Here is a 23,478-nt window from a genome sequence, read left to right as displayed (position 1 = left end):
CAAGTATTGGAAGCCGGTCATTGTAGTTGATTTTCTATGTTAAAACCAGATTTTTCGAAAATAGCCAAACATGGTCAAAAAATTGATCAGAATCGAAATGAATGGTCCTATCTGCTGATATTGTGAATTAATATTTTTCTCTTTTTGAAAGTTTTTATTTCTTTTTGTGTTACCTTAGTTAGTTTCACTGTATATAATCTGTTTTTCCTTTTTTCTTATATACTGGCACATCAATTTGGAGGTGTTACTATTGCCCCTTTGATTTCTTCCTCCCTCTTATATATTTTGAAAATACTTTTTGGGGTATTATCAGTCAAAAATACCTTTTGTTTTTTATTTAAAATATAGAAATAACAACCATATCCCTCCCAAACCCAATGTTTAAAAAAATACATTTTGTAAACCCCCGACATTTCGGTAAATTGACACCCTTGTTTACATGCTCTGTTTTAATATTTGCTCTGTGTTTTCTCAATAAATAAATAATAATCAATAAATTATGTAGCCTATCTGATTCGAAAATGTGACTAAATTTGTCTTTTTGATGAATCGGGCTGTTTGTTTCCTTATAGCACAAAGGCAATCCACCCAATTGTTAATTTATAATAATGTCCTATTTCCTTTTGATATGAAAATCCCCTTCACGGCTTCACTAAGGTAGAACTCATAAGCCATGAGTAAAAATAACTAATTTATCATGAAACGGAAACTAAGTGTCACCACCTTTTGCTTAGCAAAACTTATGTTTCACTATTAAATGTACTAGGGAGTGTAATAGTGCATTTAGGAGCAAGAGGAAGAAACAGCGAATCAAAAATCATAATTAAATGATAATTAACTTTAAAAACATGAGTAACTCGAATATTTTTTATATCAGTTGTGGCAATTCAGAAAGCGTTAAGTGAAATTTATTTTTAGGATAAATATAAATTTACGGTCAGGGCCATATCCAGGATTTTTTTTTTTCGGGAAGGGCCATTTTTTGTGGGGGGGCTTACAAAATATCTTAACATTTGCATCAAAAATTCGTTTATATGCATTTTTGTTATGTTTGTACGAGTCGGACAAACATTTTGTGGAAGGGGTTCAACCCCGCTCCAAAAAATACGGCCTTGTTTATGGTCCAATCTCTTGAATTAAAAAAGGAGACTCCGTCAGTGATTCACAGTCTAAATTACAAGTTCTCAAGCCAGAGGAGGGCTGAAAACTCCCCGATTATTGATATTTTACATTGGTTATTGTAATGATGCACTTCATTAATTCAAATTCGCCACACTTTCATGAGTTTGTAAGAAAATGGCACAAAAAAAAAAAAATACAAAAAAAATGCAGTTCTGTGGGAAAATTTGATGTGGAAGTCATGCATAGAATTAAAGAAAATCTGCAAGATACAGCCAGATACCATTATAGTAAAACATTGCATCGGCATGCTAAGAAAAAATGAGAGGGAATAGTTAATTTGGACTTGTCGCATCTAAAGATGAATTAAATAAAAAACAAGCTTTTTCAACTGAAAGTAAGGAGCAACATCAAAGCTTAAAACAAACAGAAATTATCACATATATGAGGAGGTTCGCCCCCTAGTCAAGACCTCGCTCTCTAGGCTAAAGTTCGAATTCTGTTCGAATCACAAACTTCTGAATCAAAAAGGCTGTTTAATTAGAATAGATACTACTACTACTACTACTAACAACTCACCGCAGCACCAAGCCGCCTGAGGCCAACACAGCTACGCACGCTTCTCCTCCACCCCAATCTATTCAAAGCCTCCCTTTTACACCCGCCCACGAAGTTCCCATTTCCTTTAAATCTTTCTTTATGACGTCCTCCCACCCCAGACGGGGACGACCTGCTTTCTGTTTAACCCTAGATGGTTGGCCGAAAAGAACAATTTTCGGCAATCTGTCCTCCTTCATCCGCACAACGTGCCCTATCCACCTCAACCTTTCTTTCATTATAGCCCTAGAGAGCGGTATTGAACCACATTTTTCGTATAGCCTATTGTTTGAAATACGGTCAGTCAGCCGGATACCCAAAACAATCCTTAAGCGATTTCTCTGGAAAATGTCTAGCAAATCTTCATCCGCTTTTCGGAGCGTCCATGCTTCAGAGCCATATTTGACCCCTGTCATCACTGTAGCTTCTAATATTCTAATCTTGGTTTGCAGAGTTATGTTAGTAGTAGTAGTATTAGTAGTAGTAGTAGTAGTAGTAGTAGTAGTAGTAGTAGTACTAGTAGTAGTAGTAGTAGTAGTTGTTGTAGTAGTAGCTGTAGTAGTTGTAGTAGTAGTAGTAGTAGTGGTAGCAGTAGTAGTAGTAGTAGTAGTAGTAGTAGTAGTAGTAGTAGTAGTAGTAGTAGGAGTAGTATTAGTAGTATTAGTAGTAGTAGTAGTATTTGTAATAGTAGTAGTAGTAGTAGTAGTAGTAGTAGTAGTAGTAGTAGTAGTAGTAATAGTAGTACTAGTAGTAGTAATAGTAGTAGTAGTAGTATTGGTAGTATTAGTAGTATTAGTAGTAGTAGTATTAGTAGCATTAGTAGTAGTAGTAGTTGTTGTAGCAGTAGTAATAGTAGTAGTAGTAGTAGTAGTAGTAGTAGGAGTAGTATCAAGACAAATTGCTTAAAACACGTTGACATAATATATATATATATATATATAAATATATATATATATATATATATATATATATATATAATATATATATATATATATATATATATATATATATATATATATATATATATATATATATATATATATATATATATATATATATATATATATATATATATATATATATATATATATATATATATATATATATATATATATATATATTATGTTTAAGAGGTAATTACTTGGCAAAAAAAAAAAAAAAAAAAAAAAAAAAAAAAAAAAACTGTCGTCCCAATCCAGCAATTGAGACAAATGTGCACTTGAACGAGGCTTTTATCTTACCCATCTATCCAACTACCTAGGACCAAACAGTATACCCGAACCGTAAACCAAATAGAAATGTCCAAATCCATGCAAAGTATATATATATATATATATATATATATATATATATATATATATATATATATATATATATATATATATATATATATATATATATATATATATATATATATATATATATGCAAGATAAATATGATTTCTCAGATTTTCAATGGGAGGGATGGCTAAAATCTCCGATTAAGAATCATTCAACATGAGAATTTCAATGGTGTTCTTCTTGTTGCGATCCCCCTCCATTCTCAAGTGTCTGAAGCTCTTTAACGAAATTCTTTTACTTTAAATTTCGTCATAAGTTTTTACTTAATATAACATGGATATTTGTACTATTACTTAATATTTACCGTTCCTGAATCAGTGTCAAATAGAAATTCTTTTGTATTGGAAAATTTATTTAAAAAACGCTTTTACTTTTCGGCTATTATGGGGTATGGTTATCTTTTTACTAAGTTGCAGATCCTGCTGCTATCATGAAATAGTCTCTATTGTATTTGGGCGGATTTGTGTTCTTCGTTTTAATTTATTTCTCTAGTTATTTGGGAATTTCAATTCTTTCCGAAATACTATACATGCTCTGTTTCCACTAATCAGAATAATTGGAAATCGGAGCCTTTGACATAGAAATTGTTTGACTTTTGGCTTTTTTTTTGTTTACCATGTGCTAACTTTTACTTTTTATTGAAAACGACTTTTGTCTTGACTGAGAGGGATTCTAACCCATTGTCTCCTAAGTTACAATTTATTGTTTTGCGATCACTTTTTTGAAGATGTTTAGAAGTTTCTATTTTTTTTATCTAAGTTCTTTGCATCCTTTTTTAACAATGAAGGTGATTTTTCATGAAAATAATTTCTCCTTTGCTGCTTAGAAAGGAAACATGTTAAGTTCAAAACTGGAACTTTTTAAAATCATCTAATTTGATACTTTTATATTTTTAAATAATTAACAAAATTGCTTCTTTCTTGAAGACAGTGGTCCCAAACCATGAACATGTGGGGGGCAAGGGGCTAAATGTATTTTTTTAAACCTAAGGACAATTTTGCTATTTTTTTAATTTCTTCAATAAAAATACCAAAAAAGTTATTTTTAGAAGCCTGATGTCACAAATTTAGGGGTGGAAAATTCCCCCCCTCCAAGGTGCCATTACTTTCAGAGACGACCAGCAAGGCAGTGTATTTTCAGCCACACATCGATCCTATTGATTTACATTCCCCTTCTGATTTTTCATTTATTATGTCAGAAGTGTAAAAATGTCAAATACGACTCTTAGGCACAACGGTGACAAAATTTCTGGTCTCCGTAGTCCGTAAAAAGTCCGCAGTGTACGTTCTATGACATACCACCTTTTTAATTAACGTAGCCAATATAAATCAAAGTGCGTGTAACTTAGCTCGTTTTATTGTATGAAGCTTTGTTGCATAAATAGCTAAATTATTCAAACTAACAACCAGAACTTGGTAACAACTGAACAAGTTAATAAAGCCTCAACTAGCAATTATCTTGAAACCATCTGGATTGAACTGTTCTAATAAAAAAACAAAAATCCAAATCTTTTACTATCTGCGCTTCATTTGATGGTTTCGGTTCAGTTCAGGGGTTTAAGCACTCGACTATAATGACGATACGATGAAAGTAATGAACTTCTTAGCAAACGACTGAAGATCAAAAAGCTTCCACAACTCATACAATTATCCATGTCCACGGGACAAAGGATTAGGTGCTGTCTAAGCCAGGTGAGGGCTTTACCAATGATGGTCCCTTCCCGAGTAAATCTACGTGTTATTTGTAAGGGTTTCATTTTCTAGGGCTTAAGGTCAAAAGAAGGTAAGTCACTCGCCCCGAAAAGCGGACCAGTCGCCTCGAAGCCCGTAACACCAGCTTTATTTGCTAGCCAGGATCTACTAAATCCGGTTCTTGAGCGGGGATACTTTATAGCATTATTGCTAAATGGTGTAGATTGAGTCGTTTGGTTGTTGTTTTTTTTTTTTTTTTTCTTTTTTTTTATGTGGTTAGGCCTACTTATTAAGGTCTTCAAATCAAGGCAATATTTAAAGTGACGTTTTCCAAAAGTTAAATTTTTGATGCAGTTCCATTTGATAGACGGTGTTCTCATAATATTTTTCGGTTTTATGGCGTTACTCTGTGTAGCCACAGTGCGTTTGACAATGTTGCTATATAATTTTGGATTTCAATAAATAAAATACAGAAAATGATTATATTTCTTGTGTATAAGGTGTTTTACATATAGGAGATTTTGCATATTAGATATTTTATACAGGAGATATAACAGTGTTTCAAGATAAGACCTATTATGAATATTTAATATAAATAAGTTCAACGTTCATTTGAGATATATAATAAACTTGGGCTTGAATAATTTATATTAACTGGTTTTGGCTTTTCTTCGAAAATTTAGTATTTTTTGTAGAGTAAATAATTTAGACAAAACCTCGTACCTTGGAAATTTCTTAGCCACTTGCTTTTGTGATCAGCTCCAGAATCTTTTCGACCATTAAATAAATAAAAAATAGTTTCCCCAAAAAACTAATTTTCAAACAACAAAAGTACGAAGAACAATAGGGAAATCTTTTTGCAAGACAGTGGAGATAATTTGAATGAATATTTCGGCCCTATGTCCAAGGGCCGTCCTCAGCAAGACAAAAATATATGAAAGAAAAAAGACTCACAACAACATGCAGCCAATAAAACCAAAAATTAAAAAAAAAATTTCAAAGCAGTCCTAGCATCCTTACTTCAGCGAAGTTCAACCAGGACTGATTAAAAGTAAGGTAAAACAAGGCGATTCAATGAGATGAAAGAAATATAATTTAAAAACACGTTCTTATTGCTAATCCAGCTTTTTTGGCAGCTAACCTCAAAGGTCTTCTTGTGACCGGTTCTGTGTTAATATCTATCGGTTTTTTAAAATAATTTGTAAGATCATTTTTAATTAAATTTGTGTATAAAGCATTTAGTGTATATTCCCCCAAGTCCCTATTTAAGGAAATATTATTATTAATCTTAATTCTGATTTCAATTGATTCTCGGACTACCTGCAGTATGCCTAGGTCATTGCTAATAAGGGCAGATTCATCAAAAAGTATATTGTGGCTAGGGTTTTCAAAAATATGGCTGCCTAATGCAGAATCAGATGAAACAACGGAAATACTAGAACTTAGAGCTTTGACTATATCATCTTTATGCTGTTTTATTCACTTTTCTAAATTCTGGTGTGTTCTACCTACATAATATTTGCCACAATCACATGGTATTTGATAGACCCCTCTTTGGCGAGTAACAGGGGTTTTATCTTTACCAGAATTTAGAAAATTTATGATTCTAAAATTATTTGTGAATACTACATACAGATTTATTTTTTTGCAAACTCTTTTAAGATTTGTAGTGATTTTTGGGATGTAGGGGAGGTAACTTATGTATAAGGGCTTGTCAGAAATATCACATGGTGAACTATCATTAATTTTACGGGAATGTCTCTTTAGTCTACAATTAATTACACTATTAATAAACAAAATAGGAGAAACATTTCAAAAAAGTATGTCCTTGATAAAGTTTAATTATGCTGTTATGTGGGAATTAGAACAACTTTTTAGGACATGATTGATGAGGGATACTACGACCACTTTTTTAACTTATAGGTGGTGGTTTGACTTAAAATGCAAATATCTATTGTTTTGAGTTTGTTTTCTATAAATAGTAAAATTTAGTTTATCGAAGCTACGAATAACTAACACATCTAGGAATGGGATTTTATTTATGATCTTAATTTCTAAAGTAAACTGTAAATTTCTTTCGTATGTATTAAGGTGATCTAAAAAACCCTTGAGCTCATTTCCCCCATAGTTCCAGAACGAAATTACATCATCCATATAACGTCCCCAAAAGACATGTTTTAAAAAATACGAATCTAATGCCCAATTTTCAATATGTTCCACATAAATATTCGCCAGTAACCCGGAGAGGGGCGCGCCCATCGCTAAGCCATTAATTTGCTGGTAAAAAGAATTACGGAATTGGAAATGCATTGAGTACTTGTTACAGAGTTTAACCAAGGTCATTAAGACATCATAATTTTCAAAAAAAGTAGAGAGCGAACTAAAAAAAAAAAAAGGTACTAAGCATGAAGCTAAAAAACTTTAAATGAACAAAAGGTAGTATGTATGAATCTATGAAACTTAAAACAAGACAAACATTTAAATGAATATTCATATAAAACTAAACAAAGAAAAAAATAACCACAAATAGGATTAGGGTCATCACCTCTTACAACCACTAAAGGCTAGATTTGCCCTTTGCTGAAAATAATATTTATTTTGAAGACTAGCTTTTACGAAACTTTTCTACCATTAATTTATTTGCGCTAAGGATGCTGCTGTATCCGTCCAAACATAGTAAATCCATCATCTTCAGATAAACTAGCAAGCTTTGTTTGTGTCTATCAAAGTAATTGTGAAGTGTTAATGCAGTGGATCTCCCCTCCAATCCCCAATATCAATCTGTTGATGCTATTGTAGTGTTCTGCACAGGTTATTTGGAAAGGACAATTCAGTGGTGAAGTTTCTCCCCTTCATCTTCATCATATGAAGTGATTTGCCGATGAAGTGTTTTTGTAGATGAAGTGAGATTTCTCCATGATTGGCTCTAAATTTAGCCGCGGAATTAAGAAGCAGCTGTCATATAGTGTAATATGAAACTATATGACACTCTCACCTTAATAGATAGAAAAAGCACTGCAACATGGTGAGATAGACAGTCATCAGGTATCTAGCAAGAATAGTCGTAATCAAAGATAGTAATAGATGCACAACCCTAAATAACTATTTTTTCTGCTTAAAAAATATTATTATAGTAATTTTTATTGTTAATATTATATATATATATATTACTATTATTTTTATTTTTACTATCATCATTATTATTGCTATGTAGAGGGGACTCCTGAAACTGAGTCAAGTTTCAAGCCATAAGGGTCTATTGCCTGCACATCTAAAAAAACAATGTAGTATCAATATTCATTGGGCTATTGGCGTCCCCTTAGGCACTTTTTTTCAGATAGGAATGGTTTATCCCTTTTTCATTTTCATTTTTGTAGAAGAGCCTTTTCCTAGGTGTCCGCAATCCCCCCTTCTTAGAATCCCAAACGTAAGCTTCAGACTGACAAAACTCTTTTCTCAAAAGAGAGTCACCAACCACTTACTTGTCTAAGGTGGCTTACCCCAAAGCAGATATTTGATAGTCATTACTGGCTTAAATGTATTCAGTTTCGGCAGTAAATTCTCCAAATTCCCTACCTTGTGGTAAAACAGTTGAAAGGACGGCAGTGGATGGATGGTGATTTAGATTAGCCCTAGTAGACCCCCTATTTCTGCCTAACACTCTCTAGAAACCAGGATAGGGTTGTCACCAGTACCCCTCAAACATCTTAGAATACTAGTGGTATGGAAGAAAATTTGAAAAGAGCTCAATAAAACATACACTGTATGTGGTCGACTATAAATTAATAGATCTATTGGACAACCTCATTTTGAACTGTTATTTTTGGTATTTTTGTTGGGAGGTTCTTTACTGTTGATTCAAGTAATTAAATACCTTCTTTAAAATAGCCTTTACTACAAATAAGACTTTAAATGCCACAGCCGGCACAGGGACTTGGTGGCTGGCACTGTTAGCCGGCTGGCACTGGCACAGAAACACCAAAGAACTTACCCTATTTGGGTTCGTTTCAGTTTATTGTTTTTAGTTGTTGCAAAAAGTAGAAAGCAAAAAATTAAATTTCACTATCTTCTTTGGATATAGTTCATTTTCAAACTGACCTCATGAGGGCTTAAGCATAAAAAAGAGCAGAACAGAAAACGGAGGTTTTATATTTCAAGGAAAAAGGGGTCTCAAACGTTTATAAGCCTGATCTTATCCAATAGGATCGTTTTGATTTTTTAAGTTTCGGTCACTATCGACCACAGTCACTCCTTTTTTACAGTTCATGAACTGTTTGAAACGTGGCTTAGTCATTTACACTTTTCTTTCACTATAGCCCTATAAGGAACAACATTTTTCGTATAGGTTATTGTTTGATAGACGGTCAGTCAAAAGAGTTCCGAACACTATCTATAGGCAATTGTACCAGACAATCTTTAACATTTCTTATTCAGGATTTTGAAGCGGTAACATTTAAATATTATTTGGGACGGGCACACAAAACTGTGTCTAAGCTCAGGCAACAAAGACAAATTGCACCAATGTCCCCAAAAAATAATTATAAAAAAGCATAATAGAACAAATAGCTGCTGGGCTATTGGTATCCCCATGGGTATTGTGTTTAAAATAGGACTTGCCAATCTCTTTATTTTCCTTTGAGGAATATTTCTCCTTGGCAGTATCAAGGTTTCCACCAATGTTTTATCCATTCCGAGAACTATATTAACTCTCTCATATTACCTCTTACCTCTCCCACATGATCTCTATATTATCTCTAGCAAGTTGACACTCTCCCAGTGCCAATTTCATAAGAACTCATTTTAATTGCCAAAAATTGGTGAACTAAAATTTACTGTTTAGTATTATCTTATTGGGATTAACACCCAAAGCGTAGGCTAAATTGCCAACAAAAAATGCCAGCTCCCCTGACAAAATTACAAAAAAAAACACACAATAAAATGATGTATTTTTAGGTGGTATCTCAAGAAACAATTATCTATAAAAGGCGCTAGATTAGCTGCAAAGAAAACCCAGAAACAAACAGTTTGCGGTAGTAAACTGCATGTAAACAGCAGCCAGGGGCGTAATTTTCTATGGGGCAGGGAGCAACTGCCCCCTCCAGATCTCAGTTTGCCCCCCAGTTAATATTTAGTTCTACAAAAATCTTGTCAAAACTAAGATGAGCCTGCATAACTTAAGCATCCTGAGAAACAGGTCAGTTTTCTTTAGTATATCTTTGCCCATATGGTACCATATGCCTCATTATTCATTTTTCACTGTCATGTTTACTTGATTTGGGAAAATTAGCTTCAACTCCCCCCCCCCCAGGATTAAAAAGTAACCGAAAGACTAAAAACCAGAATTTAGGAAGTAATATTTATATCAAATCTCCATTTTACGCTGATTCAAAATAGGTAAAATGTATAAGTTTAAAAATACCTATCAAAAGTTATTAGTATAGATAAGAATTTCATAATAATAGAAAAAGGTCGGAACAGGATCAAATTTTAAGGACAATTGTAGCATCAAATTATGATTCCGGGGAACCCCCTCCCTTATTTTCAAGCACCGAGCTATGATGATATAAAACTTGGTTTATTGACTTTTTTTTACCAGGGATGATCCTTGTTCGAAATTGAACACAGATTTCTTAACCCGAAACAATTCTGGGATTCCAAGGACCTTACCTTTTGTGCAAAGGAAAAAATAGCAACAACGACAATAAATAAATAAAATTGTCAGTTAAATATAGAGTGACGTTAAAAATCAAGACTAGTATAGATCATCCTTCATCTAATTGGAGGGAAATCTAATTGCTCCTCTTTCCTTAATTTTTGACGCTGAAATTTGACTTTTTCTATCAATGCTTTAAGAACGAATGCTCTAATGCAAGAGTAATGTGGTGAAGAGTTAATTCTTTTTTTTTCCACAACATCTTTTTCTTCCTCGAGGAAAGAAAGCCTCACTTATTTAATATTGATTTCAACAATTAACTTTTAATTCAATCATTTAAACAATTAAATTCTACAATTCATTAAATTTCCTTTCAATTTAAATTTTCTTTATTTCGATTGGTAAATAAAACATTTAAAACCAGCATCTGACAATTTTTTTTGTCACTCTACATATTTTTGTTAATCATTAGTTAACTGTTAACATGTAGAATGGAGGGGGGTGGCAATGCCCTAATCATAATGATAACTATCATTTTATTTATAGCCCATCCCATACAAAAAATTGGCTTAGCCCGGGAAAGACGGAGTAAAAATCAAGAAAAACACAAAGAAACAACAGAGAAAAAACATACTTGGACAAAAACGAAGATAGGACAAGCAGAAATGACCAAAAATGGGAAGAATCTTTGTATTCATTATAAAAATCACAAATACGCTCCTCAATGACCCCAGCTGTGTTTGTCCATCGATACTTTATTTGCAAAAAATATCTGCATAAGTCTTAATATCGCTGTTTACTTTCAATGAGAAATTTTTTTTTATTTATTAATTTTAAAGAATATTAATTGAATGAACGACCTTTTTACCAATTTTAACTGAGTTTCCTGAAGAAAGGATGCTAGTGCTTCTTAAAATTTAAAATTTAATTCTAATTTATTTTTTATTGATGTGTTTTAAATGTGATTTATTCTTAGGGTTTGGCGTAGTTTTCCTTTTACATCAGCAATTCGTTTTTCCTTTTCTTTTGTTTTTTGTTTTCTCGGCAGCTTTTCTTTTACTTCTTTTACTGAGGACGGCAATTCACTATAGAGCCGAGATATCTTTACGCATTGCTTTATCTATCACTGTCTTCAAAATTCCTCATTTATTGAAACTGCTTTCCTTTAGCAGAGTCTGTCAAATAGAGATCCTTGGAGCCGATTTCCTATAAATTTTTTTATAATAAAAAAAATATTTGAGTCGGTTTCCCATAAATTATTTGAGACGATTTCCCATAAACCATAGAGTAATTGTATGGGCAAGCCTAAAGCCAAAACAGTAGAGTCTTGATTCAGTAGGAAGCCTATATTTAGTTTCAGTAATTGTAAAGAATTGCTTAACGTTAGCAATAAGAAACAGGAGTATGCTACAGTGGGAATTTTCTCTAATTTGACATGAGTTTTAAAAGTTCGATAAAAAAAATCTGAAACCCTTAACAGAATACATATATATATATATATATATATATATATATATATATATATATATATATATATATATATATAATATAAATCTGAAATATATATTTATATATATATATACATGTATATATATATATATATATATATATATATATATATATATATATATATATATATATATATATATATATATATATTGCAGGGCAAGCTGGAAGGGACCTTGATTTATAATTTACGACAATAAGAATTTTAGAACTATAGTATTTTATTCAGAAGAGGGGATATACTGGATTGTTAACGAATTAAGCACAAAAAGAATGCGGAAAAACAGCGAACTTGGTGTTAGGTGTACGTTATATCCAGTCATTTCGGGTGATGGGGGGGGCTGGGATTGTTTTTCATCGTTTTTCATCAATCATTTTTTTTCCCCAGAAATTTCTGAGTTTCTGAAAAAAATTTAAATGAATTTTTTCAACACCAAAATAGACAAAAAATACTAGCACAAATTTAGTATTTTGCATTTACTCAAGATTTTTAAGGTCTCAAACATTTTAATTCATCCACTTCCCTTTTTGAGTCCTCCGGCTAACGCAAATGGTATTATGCTAAACAATATAATATTTCACGTGAGAGCAGCTACTATTATGAACAATCAAATATTTCTAACGGGGAATTATTTTTCAAATCCAAGGTGGTGAATTTGAATTTGGATATTTTAAAGTTTCAACAAGTTTAAACTAAAAATTAACGTCTAAATAACTAACTTAAGTCTATAAACAATTTTGAAGTATTAAGGTCCAAATGTATCTTTGCAAAAAATGGTATTATAACAGCTTTATTGAAAGAAGCACATGTAATAATGTCATGCTGAAATATTCGGAAAAAATAAAATCAATTAAAACTTAAAATCAAACGTTACCACTTATTTCACGTTGCCCCAGCAACGAAAATCCGAGCGAAAATCAAGATATCCTTTATGAAAAGCAAATAACAAAATTTTTTTTTTTTTCAATAGGAAAATGATTGCTCAAAATCAGAGCAAAATCAACTAAGGCAGATTGCCAGCACTCTGAAAATCTACAGTAACTTCAAAATTTATTTGTCTAAATTTCCGACAAAACTGTAATTGATGAACACTTTCTAAGCTAGAACCCCACACAAGCGATGAAGGTACACTTTTCTCGTTTTGCGCAAAAGTTTTTTTTTTAGCAAACGTGTAGATGCAAAAGGATTTAGGACGGTTCTTCGCGTTTACCCCCCCTCCTCGGTGATTACCCCCCGGAAAATACCCCACCGGAAAATACCCCCCCCCTCAAAAAATACTTCCCCCTAAGGAAAATATCCCCCCCCGGAAAACACCCCCCGAAAAATACCACTTGCGCAAAATACCAAACCGGTAAATAACCCCCCCTCCCCCGGAAAATACCACCCCCCATGGAATTTTTTTTTTCATCTATATTGTGACTTCTCTTTGTGTTGTCTCATGCTAAGATGAAAGAAACTAACGACGAAACCGGTTTGTTCTCAAGTTTTACACAGCGTAAACTTGAGTGAGTGGCGCATAATACATAAGTAGGCCTACCAAAATTTCTTCCCCCTACGGAAATAAAAAAATAAAACTCAAATAAAATTCTCAAAATTAGAAAGCTTTATTTTCCATGGGGGGGGGGGGGTATTTTCTAGGGGGTATTTTCCGGGGGGTAATCGCCGGGGGGGGGGTGTAAACGCCAGCCACCATTTAGGACATCCGTTCAATCTAGAAGAGTTCTGTGCAATTATATGTTCGATATCCTCACAATCACTGGATTGTATTGGATTAACGGCTATTCTTGACAACTAAAGTCCTTGTGTTAGCCCTACAGTGTTTTGCTACAGCCGGATCCCTTATTACCTGGAACTCTGGGTCCCGTATTACCACGCTGAGATCGAAACCGCTGCGCCGCCACAGGGCTTATCACAGCTATAGGGAATTACAGAACACTTGTAAAAACTTAAAATTGAAATGAAGCTATCCTTTTAATACCCTTTGGAGACTGAGCCTCTATATAAACACCTAAAAGGTTCTAGAGAATCTGTCAGTATTGGCTTTTACAGTAATCGGATTAAGCTCATTATAAGGAGTGCCCCCCCCCTTCCAAAAAAAAGAAATAAAATTGAACATGCGCATTGGTTGAAACAATAAATCCGCATTGCAGTATATGACTGGGAACCGAAGGAGCCTCGTTGCAGAAAAAGACCAAGAAAATTAAGCCGGACCATCAAGGCCGATCTAAGGGTCCATAACTTTCTTCGTTCAAAAATGGAAGAAATATTAGCAGCAGTGACGGTACCCTGCATTCTTCTTGGAGTCACTTGAGGTTCTAAAGTGTAGTAACCACAAAAATGAAATAGGTTGAACAAAAATGTTTTCAAAATTTTAAGCATTTAGTTTGGAGGCTCTCAATTGGGAGAACATGTGCTCCTCCAGGTGCAAGATGGGATTTTGAGGGGGATTTTAAAACGGACAAGGGGAATTTAAAAAGGATAACTACCTAAAGTGGCACATATATTTAACAATATTTCAGTAAATAATTTTGCGAAACATAAAGAAGGTGTAAGATAGGTTCAAAGAAGTTCAGATCTGAAAGAACGTAATTAACCTCTTCATTAGAAACAGAACAATAACCACGTCTTTCTCATATACATTTTTCATCCCACTGATGAAAATAGTAAATAAAATGTGCAAATACATAGTGTAGCCACTTACCTCTATCATTGTGGAAACTTCGATAATAAACAAATAATGAAGGGAACAAAGAACGAGCATAAGTGCTATTAGTAATCCAAGTAAGGTTGATAAGCTGGTTTGATTCATCCTAAGAAAATATCGCTGATAGAGAGCTTCTACGTGAACATTTTTAAACCTATGACTGGAGAAAACCCTGATGCATAGACGGCATATATTCCACCAGCTTCCAGCACGGGGCTGAAGAATGGAATCCACTTCTTCTTTTGGTATAGCCTATAAAAAAAATAATATATTTATCATAATACTCGTTTTGGTTCTAATCCTCGTCACCCTCTGATCAGATGTGAGCGATCTAGATTTAGTTTACATAATTGCTAAATTTTGTTTATCATTGGATGATAAAGAAATTGTTCGCCTTCCCTTCCCTTGTTAAAAAAAAGGTTGAAGGTGAATTTACTTGATTATTATTAAAAGTTGGTTCTCCTTTTTTTTAATATATTGGTTAATTTTTTTTGTATTATTGTTAGTGGTGTGGCGTATGATTGGTTTTGTCCGGTTTCTCTGATACCCCACCTAAATATGTTTTATTTGTGTGTTATTTGAGCCTTGGATCCAACATGGTAAGTCACGTTACATTTTTTTTCTTTCTTTTTGTTTTATATATTTTTTCATTGTCTTTTAATTTAGTATGCCCGATCATTTGTTGAGTGTCCTCGCTGCTGGGGAAGTTTCTATATTTAGTTATGTTTTAATTCGAAGATTAAAATCTTGAACCTTGAACTCTTGTGTGGTTCAAGGGTTGAACCCTTGAACCCTATCCGTTTCTATTCATTGCATAAATGTGCATTTCTACAACCCGAAGCAATAAAAAGCTAGGCTCTTGAAGCTCGAGACGTGAGACTTTTAAAAATAATTTTCCAGCCAAAACCTTTCCACAACCCCACTTTTCTAAGCATACACACAAAACAACCTTAGAACCGAGAAGCTCAACCTTGACTAACGTTATGCGAGTGCAGAAGTCTATAACTTCAAATCAAGTGAGTGGAAGGTAGTGAAAGAAAGTTAAAGGTACAAATGAGTTCGCACTATTCAAGCGAAACGCGGCCGGAAGTTCCGGTAAACTCTTGGCCTGAGTGAAGCTAAAGCAAATTTACAAGAATAGAAGGCCCAAACACCGTCCGAGTGAAGAGAGGGTCATCTACGAGAGCCAAAGGTAAGAGCAAAGAGAAAACCATTTTTGACAGTCTAGGCTCCAAGTTGCCATCCATGGCGAGTGAGTAAGTGGAGCAAGTAACCAAAAAGCCCTCACAACTGGCTCTTCTCTAGTATCATCATATACGCACATACGCTGCAAGGCACTGGTAATCTATTATTCTACTACTACTACTACTACTAACAACTCATCGCAGCACCAAGCCTCCTGAGGCCAACACAGCTACACACGCTCCTCCTCTACCCCAATCTATTCAAAGCCTCCCTTTTTACACCCGCCCACGAAGTTCCCATTTCCTTTAAATCTTTCTTTATGACGTCCTCCCACCCCAGACGGGGACGACCTGCTTTCCGTTTAGCCCTAGATGGTTGGCCGAAAAGAACAATCTTCGGCAATCTGTCATCCTTCATCCGCACAACATGCCCTAACCACCTCAACCTTTCCTTCATTATAGACCTAGAAAGCGGTATTGAACCACATTTTTCGTATAGCCTATTGTTTGAAATACGGTCAGTCAGCCGGTTACCCAGAACAATCCTTAAGCAATTTCTCTTGAAAACATCTAGCAAATCTCCATCTGCTTTTCGGAGCGTCCATCAGAGCCATATTTAACCCCTGTCATCACTGCAGCTCCTATTATTTTAATCCTGGTTTGCAGACTTATCTTCCTATACTTTCAGACTTTTTTTAACTGTGAAAGACCACCCTGAGGCTCGGCTATTCTACTTTTAACATCTTTATTGCTCCCACCATCTCTACTAATAATGCTACCAAGGTAAGTGAAGCTGTCCACCTGATCAATATTTTTATTACCCAACGTCACCTTTTCCTCTTCTCTTATTCCTAGCCTTAGTGACCTAGTCTTCCTAACATTAATTTTCCAACCAATACTAGCACCCTGGAATCATAAAGCCTCTAAAACTTCATTCATTTTGCTCACACTTTCATCTAGGATGCTTAAATCATCAGCATAATCCAAGTCCAGGAGACTTTTTCCTCCCCATTTGATTCCGTGGTCTCCCATTGCCTTTCCTGTGGTCCTTAAAACAAAGCCCATCAAAATAATCCATATAAAGGGGGATAGAACACAACCCTGCTTAACTCCTGATGTAATACAAAACCAGCTGCTAACCTCATTTCCTACCTTAACCGCAGCAGTGTTATTCTCGTACATAGCACTAATCCCTTTAATTTATTTGTCTGGTATACCATACAAGGATAAAACCTTTACTAAAGCTCCTCTATCAACAGAATCGAACGCTTGCTCATAATCTATAAAACTGAGGACCAAAGGTGTTTCGAAGTTAAATATCCGATATTTGCCTTAAGAACTAACTGGAGAGAAGGAAACACATTAAGAAAACAATTCTTACTTCCTAATATGCCAAATAATCATAGTTAACGCATTTTTAATGCATCCTCACTATACTTTACCCCCAACCCCCCAATTTACAAATATATAGCCCAAACTATATATATATTCAATGCATTCTACCACTAGTAACTTGTTTTTCCAGTTTTTGTTTCGTCACAGTTGATTCAATTTACAGGTACATGGGTTGAGACAACTGAGACGCAATGGGAGAAGAAATAGGGAGTATATAACTGGGACTAGACCCGGCGCGACACAGATGAGGGAAGACCGGCGGCGGCAGGGCCAAAACACCACTCCGCCGCCGTAAGATGTCGGCGGCACGCCGCCGATCAATGTTGACCGCAAACATTAATGTTTTCATCAGTCTTTCTCAAATCACAGCTTAAATTTACAACAGATTCAAGCCTATTCATGATTTCAAAAATTCACAAGTTGCTGGCTGGAAACTGGTCTCCTTCTTTATTCATCAAGCGAAGTAGAAATCTGGTAGAAATGAACTGGCTGTGGCGTTTCAGAACCCTTGCATAATACGAGTAGTTGCAGTATCTATTAGCTATGTCTTCTTAACATAAATAATTGACAGAATTAGTAATTTTTTTTCATCGAGCATTACTGCATACAAAACTTCAAATACCATATCACAAAATTCGTTAGTTATCTGGGTAAAACTTTGAATATCAGTTTGAACTTTGAAGCTTAATTTTTTCATAATGCCCGTTGCCTATATCTGTTTTGTCACCTTAAAAACGGTTGAAATTAGCGAATTTGATATTGATTCTTTTTTTTTGCTCTTTTGGATTCCTAAGAAGCCTTCTTGTATTAAAAACTGGTTTTTAATAACAATTTTTAAAAAAAATGCATTTAAAGTTTTTTTGGCTTCTTTATGGAATATATAGCATGTAGGCTAAGGCTGAACAGCTGCTTTTTTATTGCTTTTGGCTGCTGTTTTGGATATTATTCATTTTTTCTTTTGGGGATTCATTCCAAATTATAAAGTCACAAATACCTAATATCAGCCAAAATATAAACTGCGTCTAAAAGGAGTAAATTTATCAAACTGAAAAATACATGATGAACACCACATGAGAACACTTCAATTACAATGAAACAAAAAACACTTAATGGTTTATTCGGTATGAAGAAAAATGAAGTGCCAGCTATTTTCCTAGGTAAAAAATGAAAAGCTCATCCGTTTTAAATGTAATTAAATTAAATAATATGTAGACTGAAGTAGCTCCAGGAAGATGTTGAGATTTACTTCCTAGTTCGTCACTTTTAATCCAAGCAAAATGTTAGGAGAATTAGTATCAGCTGTTGAGTTTAGGCTTTGATTTCCAAAAGCTCATACAAATTGCAAAATTTAAGAAGGTCGCAACAATAAGTCACCTCTGGTCAAAATACTCAAAGACTCCTCTTTGATCCCCAGCCATGCTCAAAGCATCTGCTATGGTCATATCCATGGATATCTCCAAAGAGTTTCTTTTTAAAATATCTTTCAAGCGTAGTTAGGGGTATTTAGCGTTTTTTGCTTTTCTTCAAAGCTTTGAAAAAAGTGTTATGATATTCCAAATGTTACATTCGTTATATTTGTGTATATTTTTGGTAATCATTTGTGGGGTGGTCGAATTTGTTAAACCACTGTAAATACGTAAGAACGTTGCAACATCGAGTATCCTGAGGTCATAAGACTGTCAAAGACTCCTCCTTGAACCTCCGAAATTGAAAGCTTTTATTATGACCTGGCCTTTTAATGTAACTTGGGCACTGGACCAAGGGCGCCATTGTCACTCGAGCGCAACGTTAGGTGGGGATGTCGATATCGCTTTCGTCACACCAATTCGTTTTAGTGTGAATCTGCCTGGTGCTTATGAATGAATGTTTTCAAAGTAAACCCGTTTCATCAATAAGGAAAAAACGGGTTGGACGCATATGTCCCTTTCCCTTTGGACGACAAAACCATGCAAGTGCTGTATCAAATATAACTCATGACAATCTTGCAAATTTTTTTCAACTTTTCAACTTTTTGGCATCCCTGCTTTCAATAAAAAAAACAAATCAAGGTACTATCACTTAAATATAATAACTTCCTTCGTCCCCCCCCTCTAGATGCCATCTTTATAGGATACCGTCTCTGCTTTAAATAAAAAAAAATAACTTATTGGTACCCCTGCTTTTAAAAAAATCGAGGTATTATCATTTAAATATGATACTCGCTACCCCCCCCCCCCCCACTCTGGATACCACCTTGATAGGATTCCGTCTCTGCTTTAAATTAAAAAAAAAAACTTTTTTGCATCCCTGCTTTAAATAAAAAAAATTCGAGATATTATCATTTAAATGTAATACCTCCCTACCCCCTCCCCTCTAGATATCACCTTGATAGGATACCGTCTCAGCTTTACATTAGAAAAATAATTTACTTAATAATCAATTAGGTCACTATATGGTTAAAACAAACACGCAAAATAACGTTAAACAGCTTAGTCTTCCTCGAAAAAAAATTGAGGGTATGAGTAAAGGGGTACAAAGACAACAACAAAAATGTCGAAATTGTTCAGATATACCTCAAATTATTGGAAAACTGAGTCATAGATTCGCCATGGCATTCAATAAGATCCAAAGAATCCAATTAAAAGGGAACACGCACAAAAGTCAAATTAGGCCAGTAGTCTATGATAAATCGCAAAATACCCAAGACAATGAACAAGTCGAAATGGGGGGCCCTGGGTGTATCAAAATATTTCAATTTTTCCCAGGGAATTTGATATCATTTTCTTCTGTCTCCAATTTAAATGAAAAAAATGATTATCTTTTTGGCATCCCTGCTTTCAATAAAAAAAAAATGAGGTATTACCGTTTAAACATGATAGCCCCCTATCCCCCCCTATAGGCAACAATTTACAATTTTTTATGAATCATATGTTTGGAATAACTTCCGTTTCAATCTTTAATTCCCCAACCTTGTACATAGCTTAGTCTATAGCTAAATTTTGTTTCAATAGAAGCTTTTTTGGGGGGGGGATAAAAATGTCTCAGATAGAAGATTGTATTTTCTTTCAGGCGTTCAACAATTGAGTATTAAACGTTAAGAAAATCTTATCTAAAAACAGCAAAAGAAAAAAAATTCTGCAAAGTCACAATTCAGCTGTAGAAACAATCTGTCGGATGTCAATTTCAAAATCCAACTGAAGGCTGAAGCTGTATAGTAGTGAATGCGTTCTATAATTCTATTCAACTTGAAAATAAAATTCTTGACTACGAATGATGTAAGAAATAGCGATTGGGAAACTGCAATCGAAATGATTTAAACTCATTTCATAAAGACGATACTTTTTTTTGCCAACATATGAAGAACTGTGTATATTGCAATATTTGTAATTGCATATTGCATCTGCCTGGTTTTTATTCAAAGTAACAAAAGAGACGAAAATTAATGAATAAGAGAGTAGTGAAGAATTATGGTATGCAAATTAATATTTGGCAGGGAAAGTAACTGGTGATAAATCGCTAGGGATGGCACCGTGATTGCGTGATTTTCGGGGATTCGAAGAACCAAATTTTTTTTCGGGGTGACACATAGATTTTCGGGGAAATACCCGAAAATTCTGGGATAGTGAAATACTAAACAGGAAAATCAAAATACTAAACCAAACGAGAAGGAAAAGCTCCGACTTTGCGGTTTACGCAATAAAGAATTGCCGCAAAATTAATTCAAAGTCGACCGAACGCCGCCACCTCTGCCGGCGGGGGCGCGCCTTTGGCGTTGTGACACTTCGGTGGCGGTCGACCGGGTCTCTTGTCGGTGGCGTTCCGTTGATCCTCCGACACGGCGCCGGGGTCTAACTGGGACTATATATTTGCACATTAGGGGGGAGGTAAAGTATAGCGGGGCTGCATAAAAAATCTGTTGACTATGATTACTCTGCATATGATGAAGTAAGAATTGTTTTTTAACATGCTCACTTCTCTCCAGTTAGTTCTGTAGGCAAATAACGAATATCCTACAGATTTTTAGGCATTTTAGTATTTTGTAAACATTTTCACGGTTCTTTGATTAAGTTTACAAAAGTTACTAGTTTTAGCTGGAACAGTTTAGTTGTTTATCGGGTGCAACACACAGAAACACAGTTGATTTTGTATACAGAAACAGAAAAGCAATATATTTGATTTTTAATATGGAGATAGAAGATATATATGCAATCAAAGTTTAATCCAAAAAGCAGCTAAACTGTCACTGAGCAAATGCATTTTAAAAAGTAAACTTCAGATTTAAGAGCACAACGTTTTTAGGCCTATAGAAAATTCATCCTTGTTGGGAGGAGCTCATATAAATAAGTCTCTCCTTCTATCCCCTTTGAATAGTAGGTTATGTGTCATGAGGTTTCAAATCAAGGAAGGCAGTACCTATTTTTCAATATAGCTACAAACATGAAATTGCTAGAAAATCCAAATTAATTGCACCAAAAGGCGCTGAAATACTTTGATTTTAGGAGGCCCAATGTTCCAACCAAGTGTATTCAGGCATATTTACACTAGCTAAACACCAAGAAGGGAGTTTTAACTTCAATTTCGTAGAAACCACGCAGCTTCCTTAAGCAGCACTCACAGCATAGGTCCGGAAAGGCTTCCGTGCCTAAACATATTAAAAAAAAAGAAGTTTTTTTTAACTGAAAGTAAGGGGCGACATTAAAACTTAAAACTAACGGAAATTATTCCGTATATGAAAGGGGCTTTACCTTCCCCAACGCCTGGCTCTTTACACTAAAGTTTTTTATTGTCTTAAAAATAGAGTTGTGAGAAAGAGTCAAACTTTAGCGTAAAGAGCCAGGCGTTGAGGAGGGGAGAGCCCCTTTTATATACAAAATAATTTTTGTTTGTTTTAAGTTTTAATGTCGCTACTTACTTTCAGCAAAAAATTGTTTTTTTATTTAATTTCTGAACGTTTTTGAATTAATGCAGGTTTTGGTTTTGGCTCACTGTACATGAACGATTAAAACGAAATTTGCATATTAATTTTATTTTTTTTCTGGCTAAATGGCTTTCTCAAAAGGTTTTTAATTTTATTTACGAACGTTTTTATTAGTAATAAATATACCTAAGTTACGATTTAACTTATGTATCGAACTTCTATATTAATAAATTTTTAATACGTATATCAGGGGGCCCGCCCCCTAGTCTTACCTCGCTCTTTACGTTAAAGTTCAAATTTTGTTCAAGCTCTTTAATTATGACCCCTTAACCACAAAGGCCGCTAATTATAATAAATAGCTCTTATGAAAGTACTAAAAAAAACTTTATCGTAAAAAGCGAGGCATTGACTAGGGGGCGAACCGAATCTTATACGTAATAATTTCTGTTCGTTTTCAGTTTTGATGTTGCTCCTTACTTTCAGTTGAAAACTTGTTTTTATTTAATTTCTGATCGTGTTTTAAATAATGCTGGGAAACCCAGCTCCCCCTTCATAGCAATGTCCCTTCTCCCGTGAAAACTTCCTCCATGGAAGTTTTCATGGGAGATCCTCCCACGCAACCCCCGACCCACCCACCCCCCACTAGCAGAAAAAATTCCCCTGAAAAGGTCTGTATACTTCCAAATAACCAATACTATACGTAAACATTGGACATAGTTCATAATTAGCAGCCCCTCATCTAGGGACCGTGGGAGATTAAGTCATCCTCAAAGACAGTTATTACATTTTTCGATCATGTTGAACAAAATGGCTATCTCAAACTTTTGATCGGGTGACTTTGGTAAAAAAAAAAGTGTAGCAGGGGGCCTAGTTGCCATCCACTTTTCTGGGTCACATAAAAAAGGCACTGTAACTTTTAATTTCCATTCGAACAAGCCCTCCCGCGATATTCTAGGACCACTGGGTCGATACGATCACTCCTGGGGAAAAAAAAAACAAACAAAAAATAAACACGCATCCGTGATCTTTCTTCAAAAGAAAGATAACGGAGGTTCCGAAACAGTATTCAGGATATTCAGGATCAGGATGTTCCGAAACAGTACAGGTATTGTTCCGAAACAATGGTGCTTTAAAGGATGGAGGAGGATTTGTTGGAGGAGACATTTTCCAAATGAATTGTCAACAGTTGGTTTAGGTAGCGGTTTGACTCACCGTAAATAACATTTTCTACGAAAAATTTCGTTACATGCCTCTTTAGTAGAGTGCTATGTTATACTTCTATAGAAGAACTAGGAAATACCATGTTATTCTATAGAAGCTCTACACCTTTTCAAAGAGAGTCAGAACTCCCTCACACAGTTTCACGTGCACATTGCCAAAATCGAAAACT

The 23,478-nt window shown here is 34.6% G+C and overlaps 1 protein-coding gene and 1 pseudogene across 1 annotated transcript in view; one reads left to right on the top strand and one right to left on the bottom strand.

Annotated features, from left to right (window-relative positions):
* Window positions 1-14,219, top strand: part of LOC148953656 (52 kDa repressor of the inhibitor of the protein kinase-like) — a 53,628-nt pseudogene extending 39,409 nt beyond the window's left edge.
* LOC148953655 (adenylate cyclase type 5-like) overlaps window positions 1-23,478 on the bottom strand; it is a 244,088-nt gene that overhangs the window by 94,323 nt on the left and 126,287 nt on the right. Inside the window, exon 4 of the mRNA XM_089087272.1 lies at window positions 14,610-14,864. Coding sequence (XP_088943398.1) covers window positions 14,610-14,864 — 255 coding nt within the window. The remainder of the gene's footprint in view (window positions 1-14,609; window positions 14,865-23,478) is intronic.

The sequence above is a fragment of the Artemia sp. Qi Xiang Cuo genome, chromosome 3 (assembly GCF_049724085.1).
Source record: "Artemia sp. Qi Xiang Cuo chromosome 3, ASM4972408v1, whole genome shotgun sequence".
Classification (NCBI taxonomy): domain Eukaryota; kingdom Metazoa; phylum Arthropoda; class Branchiopoda; order Anostraca; family Artemiidae; genus Artemia; species Artemia sp. Qi Xiang Cuo.
Note: the sequence above shows the minus strand (reverse complement) of the source record. Positions and strands in the feature narration are given on the sequence as shown.